Here is a 12,804-nt window from a genome sequence, read left to right on the forward strand (position 1 = left end):
AAAGTTTGTACACGAAACAAAAATAAGCTGCTTGGAATAAACAAACTAAATAAATCATTTGTTTAGCTGGAGCAACAAAAAGTGGAAGATTTTTAATAAATGTAATAAATTACAGAAGGATTTGTTCTCTACATTTGACCACAGTCATATCTACACTGTAGACTTACTATAAAATATATTGTGCAGTTATTCTTTGACTGCAACATTAAGGCTGGATTATATGTGAAATCAATATCACAATACTAATTTTCACAATATCAGTATACAATGTCATGATATAACAGATGTGTGTAAATGAAAAATATTCAAATGAATAATCCACCGTCTGAATTTAATCCCATAAAACTATTTTAAACATGTAAAACATCAATCATGGTCATTATAATATAGTTATAACATCACAGAACAATTTCACTGAAAAGTCAATAAATAATATTATTGAATTATTGTCTAACCCTAATATTTCCTCTGTGAATTTTATATTAAACCATCTGATTTAACTCAAATATGAAAAGTCTAAACCATATTTTAATGTGTTTATATATTAATTTAATCATTTATTAGAGTTTCTCAAATATATAAAAGTGAGTCTGATATTTTGTAGATTTAAACACAGTTGAGGTTTAAACTTGAGGTGTCTCGTCACGCTTTCAGATCATTAATGGACATTATGGATTGTGAATTTGGTACTGTAGTTTTTAAAAATATAAACCACTGACATCTGACGGGCTTATTATTGTGAAATATGCACACTGGTGTGACGCCTTTGTGCTGACGGGATTTTCTCCAAAAATTGCAGCAACAGATTTATTTTCTGAGAAGATTAAATGTTGTCCAACGAAAGCTCTTGTTACTGTTCTACTGCAGGATCAGGATCACTGTCTGATACAGAAACCTATCAGTGACTCTGAAAGCTTAAATTATTCTCAGGGTAAAATCTGAATGAAAATTATGAATGTTTAGAGTCACTGAAACCTTCCTGACGATCTATAAGCAGATTCTTACCAGACAGACCCTGCAGATGGTTTCAGATCCAGCTCCTGCAGAGTGTAGAAAGATCCTTGATGACCCTGCAAACGTTCATGTGTTTCTTTATATAATATATCTGTGTCAGTAAGTAATTCAATTAATCACTTCACCTGTACTTCCTGTTTTCCAGGCGGGAAGGCCTTCATGTTTCGTGTCCGGGACCTGAGGGAGGGCGTGGTCGTCTACCATCACTCCGACAGCGACACCACCCGCGACCACATCGTCTTCCGCATCAGCGACGGCCGTCACAGCATCCGCCACAAGTTCCCCGTCAACATCCTGCCCAAAGACGACTCTCCGCCCTTCCTCATCAACAACGTGGCGGTGGAGGTGCAGGAGGGTGGCGCCGTGCGGCTGGAGGAGTACATGCTGCTGGCCTCCGACCTGGACTCCAGCGACGACTACATCCTCTACCAGATAGTCTTGTCCCCCCGGACGGGGCAGCTGGTCAGAAAGACCTCCATCCACGAGACAGGTGTTGACTTAAAAACACTGTGCTGCATTGCACCTAATACGACATGATTGCATTTATTCACTGTTGATTGTTGCTGACTGAGGTTTTGTGTTGTTCCCGCTGTGCTCCTCACCACGCAGGAGTTCCTGTGGACAACTTCCTGCAGAGAGATCTGATCCAGGGTCAGATCTACTACCAGCACTCAGGAGAGGAACAGTTTGAAGACTCCTTCGACTTCACGCTGTCCGACAGCCACCAGCCGCCCAACCTCTCCCAAACATATGTGAGTCAAAAGTCCTGCTGCATCTGTAAATACTGAATCAGGGTTTACCCTCCTCTCACACTAACCCCCCCCCCCCGCCTTTCTATCCAGACGGTGGTGGTCCATGTGTTCCCGGTGAAGGACCAGCTCCCGGTGGAAGTCTCCGGCAGCGTTCGCTCGCTGACGGTGAAGGAGACGGAGGTGGTTTACATCACTCAGACTCACCTCCACTTTACAGACAGAGAGCATCCAGACACCGACCTGACCTACGTCATCACCCAGCCCTGCTTCAGCCCACTGCATCCTGGGTAAGGACAGGACAGGACAGGAGGAACGTAGCCTTAGCCTTTAGCTTAGCACAAAGACTGGAAGCAGGGGGAAACTGCTAGCCTAGCTCCATCAAAGGAGAGAAAATAAAGCTTACAAAAACTCCAAAGATGTCTGATTTACACTTTTTTTATCTTTAATTTTCAGGCTGATGGATGCAGGACGTCTGTTCTACACTGACAGCACCAACGCCATGAAGAGAGACCCCATGGTGGCGGTGTTAACGTCCTTCACACAGGTTCAGACACACACAAACACCTCCACTGACTTATGAAAGTTAACAGCAAAGATCATCCTGCACACAGCTGTTAAGTCTCAAACACTGTTCAATCCTCTGAACTGTTAAGCATTACATACTATATATAAGCCTAATATATACTTTCTGAAATGTATTGTATTCACACAGTGTTTTGGCAATACTGTATTTGATCATGGTTGTGTTAATAAAGACCTTTGAATTTGAAAATATGAAAAAGCTTGAGTCACATTTTTAGTTACTTCCTGCTTTGCTCTCCCAGCACGCCGTCAACCACATGAAAGTGGCCTTCATGCCTCCCGTGGAGGACATCGGTCCGGAGACGCTGTTCGTCCAGTTCGTCTTCTCCGTTAGCGACCACCACGGCGGCACCGTCTCCGGTCTGCTCTTCAACATCACCATCACTCCCGTGGACGACCAGGCACCAGAGGTCAGAGGTCAAACCAGAAGTCCATTCAGTGGTCTGACATTTGAAGATCCAGCAGGTGTTTGACGCGTGTTGGTGGATCCTCTGTGTGGTTGTTCTCAGGCCTTCACCAACCTGCTGCGGGTGGAGGAGGGCGGCGGGGTCTTCGTGACGGAGGAGCACCTCCTGGTTCAGGACCGGGACAGTCGGGAGGAGGCGCTGAGGGTGGAGGTTCAGAGGACGGCTCGCCACGGCCGACTGGAGCTGCAGGGCCGGACGCTGCTGCAGGGAGACAAATTCACCCTGCAGGACCTGAGAGGACTCCGACTCAGGTCTGTCTGATGTTTGTCTTTGTGACGACCAGTTTGAGTTTTTGCACAGTACAGGGACAAGACTATTGTTAAAATTAAGTTTAGATTAAGGTTTGAGTAAGAAAGAAACACATTCTGTGGGAGACAGAAGTTCAAAAAGAATATCTGATGTTGTGAATAATACATAACTGTTGAGTCCTTGAATATAAATGATCTTATATTTGGGATGATGTGGTAGAAAAAGATCAATCAGATACATATTTGATTAGTAATCTATTACCATCCTACTGTAAAGTGAAAGCTACTGAGCCTGTTGCTTTATAGACAGGCATGAAAAAGTAACTAGAGTTGCAGCTAATTAATATTTTCACCATTGATTAAGCTGCTGTTGATTTCCTTGATTAATTGATTTATTATTTGGTCAGTAAAGTGACAGAAAATAGCAAAACGTGTCCATGACAGTGTCTCAGAGCCAAAGGTGACGTCTTTGAAGGTCTTGTTTTGTCCAACCAACAGTTCAAACCCCCAAAATATTAGTTTTACAGTGATATAAAAGCAGAGATAAAATAAAATCCTCAAACTGGAGAAGCTGGAAATGGCAAATATTTGACATTTTTGCTTGATGACTTAAATGAATAATCGATTATCAAAATAGTTTCAAGCTGGTTTAAACAATGTGTTTGATTTAGATCCATAGAAAACGTGTGTTCTCGTTCTGACGCTTTGCTGGATCACAGGCTGCTCTTACATGGAGACCAAACATGATCAAAGCTGTCTGGATATCACAGTGATTAGATGGTTTTTATACTCCGGTCATATGATTACACGCTGTCGACATGTAAAGGTCGACCCACATGAACCGTTTCCTCTGTAAACTGTTAGTCTGCTGCTTCTTTGATCCTATTTGAGTGGATTTTGTGTTTCCGGCGTCCGCGTCACCGCGTCCACTGATCCAGCAGCTGAACCCACGGAAACATAAACTAAAACCTCACGTTGAGTCAGGCCTGAGATTCAGAGGTGGTTATTTAAATGTCTGAGAGTGAGTTTATCTTCTGACACACAAATCTTCTGTCTCTCTCCTCTGGTCTGCAGCCTCAGTAACAAATGTTCAAAAATATAATATTGGCACCTGTCAGAAAGTGACAGAACTCTTACAAAATTATGACAGAACTTTAATAATTGTATATTTAAAATGTTTTATAGACTGATACTCTAGAGTGTCTAAGGGTGTCATATGTTGTTCATATTGTAAAGTTTTCTGAGATAAATCTGTGATTCTGTACTTTATAAATAATATTGACTTCATTTAGGATCACAAGTTTATATGATTATGACAGTGATTTTAATAGGATACATAACATTTTCGAGGTAGATTGAAGTCTTCTGCCATGTTTATGTGGAAATTATCACTTTTTGACTGTACGAACTGTTCATTTCAGCAGCCAAGTGGTAAAATAGTTTTTATCTCATTCTGTATATCCAACCTGGTGGCAGTGACATTTTTCATATTAATGTCCATCTTAAATAAAACTCAACTAATTATCTAAATCAGGTGTGTTCAGCTCAATCATGAGCTGGTGAACATTCATAATTGAATTTATGGTTAGGTAAATATCATAAATACTAGGGCTGTAGGCTCCTGGTCGACTTGTTGGTCGATATGCTCTCGTCCGAATAAATTCTCATTGGTCCAATAATCTCCGTGTTACTTTCATAAGAAGAAAAGTGCTACATCAGCAGCTTTCCAGGATTATTTCCTGCAGCGGGAGGGACAGACTAACAAATTACCTGTGAAAATGGTCCGGGTATCATCGGATGATTTGTAATTCATTTGTAATTAAAAAAAAAAAAAACGATCAATCTGTTATTTGTTTCAAAACAAAAAACAGAAAACCGTCTTTGGTGTCAGAATCAAATAACGAAAAACCAATCAAACCCGGTCCGTTTTTGCCGTTTCGTTTTGTCGTCATTCCTTTTTGGATTGAATATCGAACAGGTCTGCGGACATTCAGCCAGTTCGTCTTCACCATAGCAACGGCCGCTGAGGATCATGGGTAGGCTAATGTAGCCGTTTCCGCTATAGTACAAAACTGACAAAATACTTGATTTCTAAACAAAAATTGCACGGTCTTTTGAATGTGGTTTTCTGGATTTTCGTTGGAAAACTAAAAAGGAATAGATCACGTGATTTCGTTTTTGGTTTAAAATGAAAAAAGGAAAAACCCCTGTGACTTCCGCTTTTGGTTTCAAACGCAAAAACGAATTGATGAATATCCGCAGACCTGTGCAATATTCAATCCAAAAAGGAATAACGATAAAACGAATCGGCAAAAACCAAAAACGGTATTCAAAACACTCCTGTTGTTTTCACAGCTTTGAACTCGCCCAACTTAATGGAGACTGCAGGGTCTAACTGTACTCAACGGTTACGGAGTGTTTACTGAATCAGCGTTTCTCCTGTAATATCAGCGAACCCCCGCCAGGCCAAAAGATAATTTATTTAAAGCCAAAAATAACGCTAACGTAGCGTAACTCCGTTTAGGAATAGGGCACTGCTTAGTATGTTTGCGTAGCGAGCGGGAAAGAGCAGCGGGAAAGTGAAGCGGAGCAGAGGAGAAGGTTAGCGGTAAGTTCTCAGTCTGGCAGTAAATGTACAGAACAGACTACAGAGTAACAGTTAATAAATGCTAAAAAGTCACGTCTGTCTGTTGTTTCTCCAACTGCTGGAAAAGTGAATGGGGTTAGCTCCAAAGTTAGCAACAATAGGTTAGCCTAACCTGAAGAGGCGAAACGGAGAAATGTGAGTTCACTGTGCGCTCTGTCCCGTTACATCAACCCACCCACGACTAATCCATTAGTTGAAGATTATGTACGATTTCAGTCGATTTTCTTTGGTTGACTACAGCCCTAGTAAATACCATGTCCATCAATGACTGCCATTAAGATTTTTGTCACAAGTTCTTTGGTATCAGGCTGCTTAGCAAGACAGTGTATTTTATACTATTTTTATTATTAATAAAACCATTTTATTCTGGAAATCGTAATTTTTGAAAGAGTCCAAGTTTGGTTTACTTGATATTTTCAACATGTAGCTGCTTCAAATAGGATCCTAAAAAATTAAAAGCATTTTGCTAATTAGCGTGCCATGAAACTGGAATAAAACTTTTGTGTTTTGACTGCTGCTGAGTGACAGATGATGATGATGATGATGATGATGATAATGGTGTGTGACGAGTGTTTCTTGGTGTTGCAGGTACATCCATGACGACTCTGAGACCACTGAGGATGAAGTTGGTCTGAAGGTGACGGACGGTCTGAACTCTGCTGATGTCATTCTGCCCGTTCAGGTGAGTTTCAGACATCAAATCATCCACCTGCATCCTGTGACTGAGACACTGTTTGAACCTTCATCACATCAGAGATCAACTTATATCTGATGTCCAACATCTGAAGAAGTCTCCACTAATATTTTTCTTTTAATTTTGGACATTTTCTTGCTCATTCGACCTGATTTTTAAAAGGACCAAAAACACTTTTGATCAGGACATTACTAACTAAAATATTTGCATAGAACTAAACTGTGGTGCATATTCATGTGCGCTGAAGGCTTATGATGAGAAAACACAGGAAATATTTGCGATTTGAGCAGACAACAAATTTTGTCAAGTTGATGGAAGGTTACACTTAGATAATCAGCCCTCACAAGACTCCTGAGCTGAGATTGATCTCCAGACCAACAGTCTCCTTTAAAGCAGCGTTGATCCCCTCCTGTGTGTGTGTGTGTGTGATGTTTGTCACATTTCAGGCCCAGAACAGAATACAGATGTTTATCTTTTTTTAGATTTCTATCAGATTTGTTTAGAATATGTGATGAGCACCTTGCCGGCTGTCCTCAGGTGCTGCCGATGAATGACGAGCCTCCCCAGCTGGGTGGGGGTCTGCGTGGGGAGCTGAGCTGCCAGGAAGGGGGACAGGTCCAGGTGACGGTGGACTACCTGTCGGCCACAGACCGGGACAGCGATGACTCCAGACTGACCTACATGCTGGCCCGCAGTCCTGGCAGAGGGGAGCTGCAGAGAGCCGGGCTGCCTGTGGACAAGTTCTCCCAGCAGGACCTGCTGCAGGGACACATCTACTACGTCCACACGGGTGAGGACGCGACACGCTGTGTTCATAGCATGTGTTTGCTTATTTCCTCATGTGGGAAGGATTAGAGATGTCCCAGCAGTGTTCTTGTTGTTTTCAATGTGTCCTTTGGTGTCAAATACTGTCGTGAATTAGTTCAAATCAACCCACCTGAACCCCCGCGGACGCCGCTGTGCTGTGAAGAGATTTTGGTGTAGTGGCTGCTCAGGGTAACCACAACTTCTGGGTTCATCATGTGACACACTGGCCCATATATTACATGTATATATATAAGTTTAGAGGAGCTGTATGATTGAATTATTTTATCCCCATTCATGTGTGTGGGGGGGCCAACAGGAAGTCAGTCAACAGGCTCAGCTGGAGAAGGACTCTACTGAGCATGCTCAGTGGCAGCAGTCTCCAAACTTCTTTAGACCTCGGCGTCCCTTCAAAGTAATGTTTTTGTTTAGTTTTTTGTTTTATATTATATTACATTCATAGACTGTATAAAAATATGGACGTAGTTACCGTGACGACACCCGTTGGTTTCTGAAGAGCGGTTTTGAAGCTCAAAGTGAGCCGCTCCGGCCGTCGCCATCTTGGCAGTGCGTGACGCTGCCTAACTCCCAGCCAATCAAAAATGGGCAAAGAGGCGGGCCGAATGGCTGAAACAAGCCACCTAGCGGCTGGCGGACCTGTCACTCAAAGCAGCCATGTCCTTCATTATGCAGAACTTTACGGCTTAATAACATTTAAACGGGTGTGTTATAAAAAAATTCATCCCCCGTACAGTTGACATGAAAAAGGAAATTAGCTACAGAGACCAAAACCGTTGTTTGTACCAGGCTGTAAACATGTTTATTTCTGCTGTAAAGTTGGACATTTTAACATGGAGGTCTATGGGGCCGTTCAAGGAACTGCAAGTTGCTGCTTGCTTATATTATATTATATTAAGTGTAATATTATAGGCTCATTCTCAATCACTCAGAATAAAAGCCAACAGGCGCTGTGCAGATTTACAGATAAATAATTTTAAACAATGAATCCAGTTAAATATGTTAAATGTTTCTGAACTGGAGAAGGAGGTTTGGCTTCAACTATGAGATTCTCAGTGGAGTGTTAGACCCAAAATCCAGCAGGCATGTTCCAAAAATGTAAAAAAAAAATGGTAGCACATCTCAATTTACTAGTCAAGAAGGACAAAATATGTCAGCACAGAGCCTTCTCATGTGATGTGAGCCATATAAACATTCTTCTTGACTAGAAAATTGAGATGTGCTACTATTTTTGGAACATGTTAAATGTTTACTCACATAGTTTCTTGTGAATATCAACACAGAAATGTTACAGATATATTTGACGTAACTTAGAAACCAGGTCTCCATCACATAGTTTGTCCACCAGAGAGCGCTGACGAGTATCTACTATATATCATGTCTGATATCGTCATCAGATTTTTTAAACTTTTAAATACTGACGCCAGTTTCGGCGTCACAGATCCAGTTTTGTGTGAATCGTCTTTAATATGTGAATATATCTGTGTTCAGGAGGAGAGATCGGACCGGCGCCGGTGTTCGACACCGTCACCCTCATCATCTCTGACGGCGAGGCCGGAGTGACGGACGGCTGTTGCCACGGAGACGCCCCGCCTCCGCCCGTCCCCCTGCACGGCACGCTTCCTGTTTACGACCTCAACGTTACCGTGCTTCCTGTCAACAACAAAGTCCCCGCCGTCACTCTGGGTAAGAAGAGGAAGTGACCGAAACACCTGACAGGTTTAAATATTAAAGGAACAGTTCACAACATTTCACTTTGTTATCACAACCGAAAGTACCGAAGAAAGAGCCGCGTCGTAAAATACGGGAAGGATTTGAGGAGCCTCGTCTCACTGCAAACATCTCAATAATGGGAGAATGACAGAGGTGTGTGTGTGTGTGTGTGTGTGTTGTGTTCTTGCTGCTGCCAACACCTCCTGGTCGTCACCGCTGACAAATCCTCTTAATGCAGCAGAGCAGCTCTGACCTCGACGACACGCCGACACCTATCAGTCCAACACACACTCTGCAGAGGGAGGGGTGACACACACACACACACACACACACACACACACACACACACACACACACACACACACAGACACACACACACAGACTCTCTCCTGGGGAAGGTGATAGTTCTCGCCGGATTCGGAGCCAAGAAGAGGGATTGGAGGAGCTCTGTGTTTATCAATGGAGACCAGTGACCACTGGGACACACACTGGGATGACTGGGAGATGGTGTGTGTGTATGTGTGTGTGTGTGTGTGTGTGTTTGAGACTATAGAGACATATTTACACACTGCAAAAAAAATCTGTATTTCTTCATTTTTTTAACTGCAGGGCAGTGATCTGCTTCTTATTTTCAAGGTCAAATACGACAACAACATTTAAAAAACATTTGAACAAGACGACGTGTCCCAGTTCAATAAGTCAATTAAAGGAAAATTAACAAATATTCTAATGATTGATTGTTTCAGTCATTTTTAAAAGATTTTACTACTTTCTACATACTTTTGGACAGTTGTTCAGACATTTGAAGTATTTTTTTACTACTTCTTGACATTTTATCGGCTAAACGATGAACGTAGAAAACAATAGACTGATAAATGGATAATAAATAATAAATAATCAGTATTCTTGCCAGTGTTAAGAAAAAAAAAACTTGTTTTTTCTTGTTTTTTGTACAAAAGTTCCTTGAAAGAAAGTAAAAACAGTCACAGTTACATTAAAATATTGAATAACTTGATTCTACAAACGATTGAATTAAAGTAGTTTGTTTTGCAAACAGGTGAATTTTTTTACTTTTATGAACAAAATAACTTTTAAGGATGGAAAATCATTTGTTAATTTTTTTGGAGTGCATGTTACTGGTCACCCAGGACGCACAGACAGACATGTAATCATCATATAGAATCATATAATCATCATATATAATCATATAATCATCATACTCTACAACAGAACTTAATATATTGATACAGAAATATTTTTAAATATTATATTGAGGTTTGAAATAATATTTCAGAACCCAACTATGACATCCAGCAGCTAAAAGTGGCCGTCAGGTGGGATAATTTCACAATATTCTTAAGAATCATAATTCTTTAATTTAATCATTTTTATTGATCCCAGTGCAGTGACTGTTTCTTCTTTGTTTTAATCAAATTTGCAGAAACACTGATGAAGCTGATGAAGAAGTTTTCACCTCTTCAGACTGTTTTCCTTCTCCGTGTGCAAACTGGAAGGAAGATAAAAATTATTCCAGAAATTGGAATGTATAGAAAGACGGATGTTTTTTGCAGTGTGTGTATGTGTGTGTGTGTGTGTGTGTGTGTGTGTGTGTTAGTTGTCTCATTGTTTGCACTTTGCATTGTGGGTGATTTTGGTGTGTGTGTGTGTGTGTGTGTTGTTCTCAGCATGTTGCTAACGAGGTTGGCACTGATGTGTTTTAAGTGAAATCTGCTTATTGTCTGTTGTTATTACATGTACACAAACACACACACACATATATACAGCTGGGTGAGATTATCATTCTCCTGTGTGTGTGTGTGTGTGTGTGTGTGTGTGTGTGTGTGTGTGTTCTCCCAGGAGAGAGAGAGCGGACAGCGGACAATGAACGTCTTTACAAAAACAAAAGAAGGGAAGAAGTGAATCCCTGCTTCACAATAGCCGGCGTGTACTAGCCGTCTCGCTAGCCGGATTACCGCAGCGCCACCAGCGGCAGGATAACACTCTAATCCTGCCAGCGTATCTCGCCATTCATTCCACGCCGGCGCCGCTCAGCAGTTCAGGGTTTTTTAGGAGGGGGGTGGGGGGGGGGGGTGTATATGTGATGTTTCGTGGTCTAATTAATTAGCAGTGAATAAAGACGCAGAGTAAGAGCATTAGCGCGGCGAAACAAGAGGAATCCAGCTTTACCTTGTTTCTTATTTTAGAGGGACTCTGGTTTATCACCGAGATCCAGAACTGTCCATCATTAATGCTCACACACACACACACACACACATAATGTATATATACACACATACACACACACACACACAATACATACGCGTTCCTGCCGGCAGTACGGGTGCAGGTTCAGAGATGTTTGTTAATTAACAGGAGGGCGAAGGAAGACGGTGGCGTGACGGATTCATTAGCAGCTGACAAAGAGATGGAAGGAAGTTTAATTATAAAACAACACTGTCATATGCTGATTTTACCTTTAACGGTCAGCCGATGATGTCATTAACACCCATTTAACACCAGGCTGTCGACCTGCGTCACATTTAAAGAATCATTTTCCAGCCCAGTATACAGACTAGTTGAGTGACATCATAGCACAGGATTTATGGGTAAATGAAGCGGAAGCTGAAGGCTGCCAAAAAACGTCAAGGCTCATATTTATCAAACTTTCAAGAGTTACACAATTTCACAATTTTAAACCAGCAGTCAGGTGTTTATATGAACAGTGAAAGAGGTTTTCCTCGCTGTAATCATTCCTCCTGTTCATACTGGATATTAAAAGATCCTTCAAATGTGTTTTCAATGGAAGTGATGGAGGATAAAATCCACAGTGTGTCCACACAGTCATTTAAAAGTCTGTGTGAAGCTTCTATTCAGCTTCATCAGTCTGAGTTAGTCATATCAAGTGGATATCTGACACATTTACAGTCTTTTTAGCATCAAATTCCCTCTTTGTGTTTCCTCGGACAGTGTTTCCCTGTTGAGCTGCAGGTGGAAGTATAGTAACAAAAAGAGGAACTTTGGCACTAAAAAGACTGTAACGTTGAAAGATATCTACTTGATTTGACTCATTTGGACGCTGAAGCTTCATATTAGCTTCAGATAAACTTTTAAATACATTTTTTTTGCACAGAAGGAGGACTGTGGATTTTGTCCTCCATCACTTCCATTGTAAGGTCATTATGAAGGGATCTTCTAATGGTCAGTATGAACAGGAGGAACGATTACAGCAAGAAACACAGCTTTAATGTTCATTTGGGCTCCTGACTGTTGGTTTAAGACACAGTCTCGTTAAAGTCTAATGAGTAAGACTTTAATAAAGACATCAGGTGTTATATGATCCAACTTATCAGCTGTGTTTTGGACCTTTGGATTCTGGCGTAAACAAAGATTCCAGCGTCTGACGGGTAAATCGAGGCGTATTTTGTGTCTTGGTTCAGGTGAGTCCATGTTGGTGGTGGACGAGGGCTCCTTCGCCTGTCTGTGTGGGGGGGTCCTGGGGGCCTCGGATCCTGACAGCCCCCCCGACCGGTTGACCTTTCACCTGGAGACTCCGCCTCTTCACGGCTTCCTGGAGAACACGCTGCCGACGCCCGGCTCCGAGAAGAGCAACGCAGGAGTCCGAGTCGGTCAGTGTGTGTGTGTGTGTGTGTGTGTGTGTCTGTGTGTGTGTGTCTGTGTGTGTGTGTGTCTGTGTCTGTGTGTGTGTGTGTGTGTGTGTCTGTGTGTGTGTGTGTGTGTGTCTGTGTGTGTGTGTGTGTGTCTGTGTGTGTGTGTGTGTGTGTGTGTGTGTCTCTGTCTGTGTGTGTGTGTGTGTGTGTGTCTGTGTGTGTGTGTGTGTCTCTGTGTGTGTGTGTGTGTGTGTGTG

General features: G+C 42.0%; 1 protein-coding gene across 3 annotated transcripts in view; it reads left to right on the forward strand.

Moving 5' to 3' along the window:
• The window catches only part of frem1b (Fras1 related extracellular matrix 1b), a 63,602-nt gene that overhangs the window by 15,196 nt on the left and 35,602 nt on the right, over window positions 1-12,804 (forward strand). For all 3 annotated transcript variants that reach the window (XM_044361445.1, XM_044361446.1, XM_044361447.1), the window contains 10 exons: window positions 1,160-1,504; window positions 1,624-1,766; window positions 1,857-2,053; window positions 2,220-2,310; window positions 2,591-2,758; window positions 2,858-3,066; window positions 6,299-6,392; window positions 6,942-7,194; window positions 8,718-8,912; window positions 12,377-12,565. In XM_044361445.1, the coding sequence (XP_044217380.1) occupies window positions 1,160-1,504; window positions 1,624-1,766; window positions 1,857-2,053; window positions 2,220-2,310; window positions 2,591-2,758; window positions 2,858-3,066; window positions 6,299-6,392; window positions 6,942-7,194; window positions 8,718-8,912; window positions 12,377-12,565 (1,884 nt within the window). The remainder of the gene's footprint in view (window positions 1-1,159; window positions 1,505-1,623; window positions 1,767-1,856; window positions 2,054-2,219; window positions 2,311-2,590; window positions 2,759-2,857; window positions 3,067-6,298; window positions 6,393-6,941; window positions 7,195-8,717; window positions 8,913-12,376; window positions 12,566-12,804) is intronic.

This window comes from Thunnus albacares, chromosome 9, assembly GCF_914725855.1.
Source record: "Thunnus albacares chromosome 9, fThuAlb1.1, whole genome shotgun sequence".
In the NCBI taxonomy this organism is placed as follows: domain Eukaryota; kingdom Metazoa; phylum Chordata; class Actinopteri; order Scombriformes; family Scombridae; genus Thunnus; species Thunnus albacares.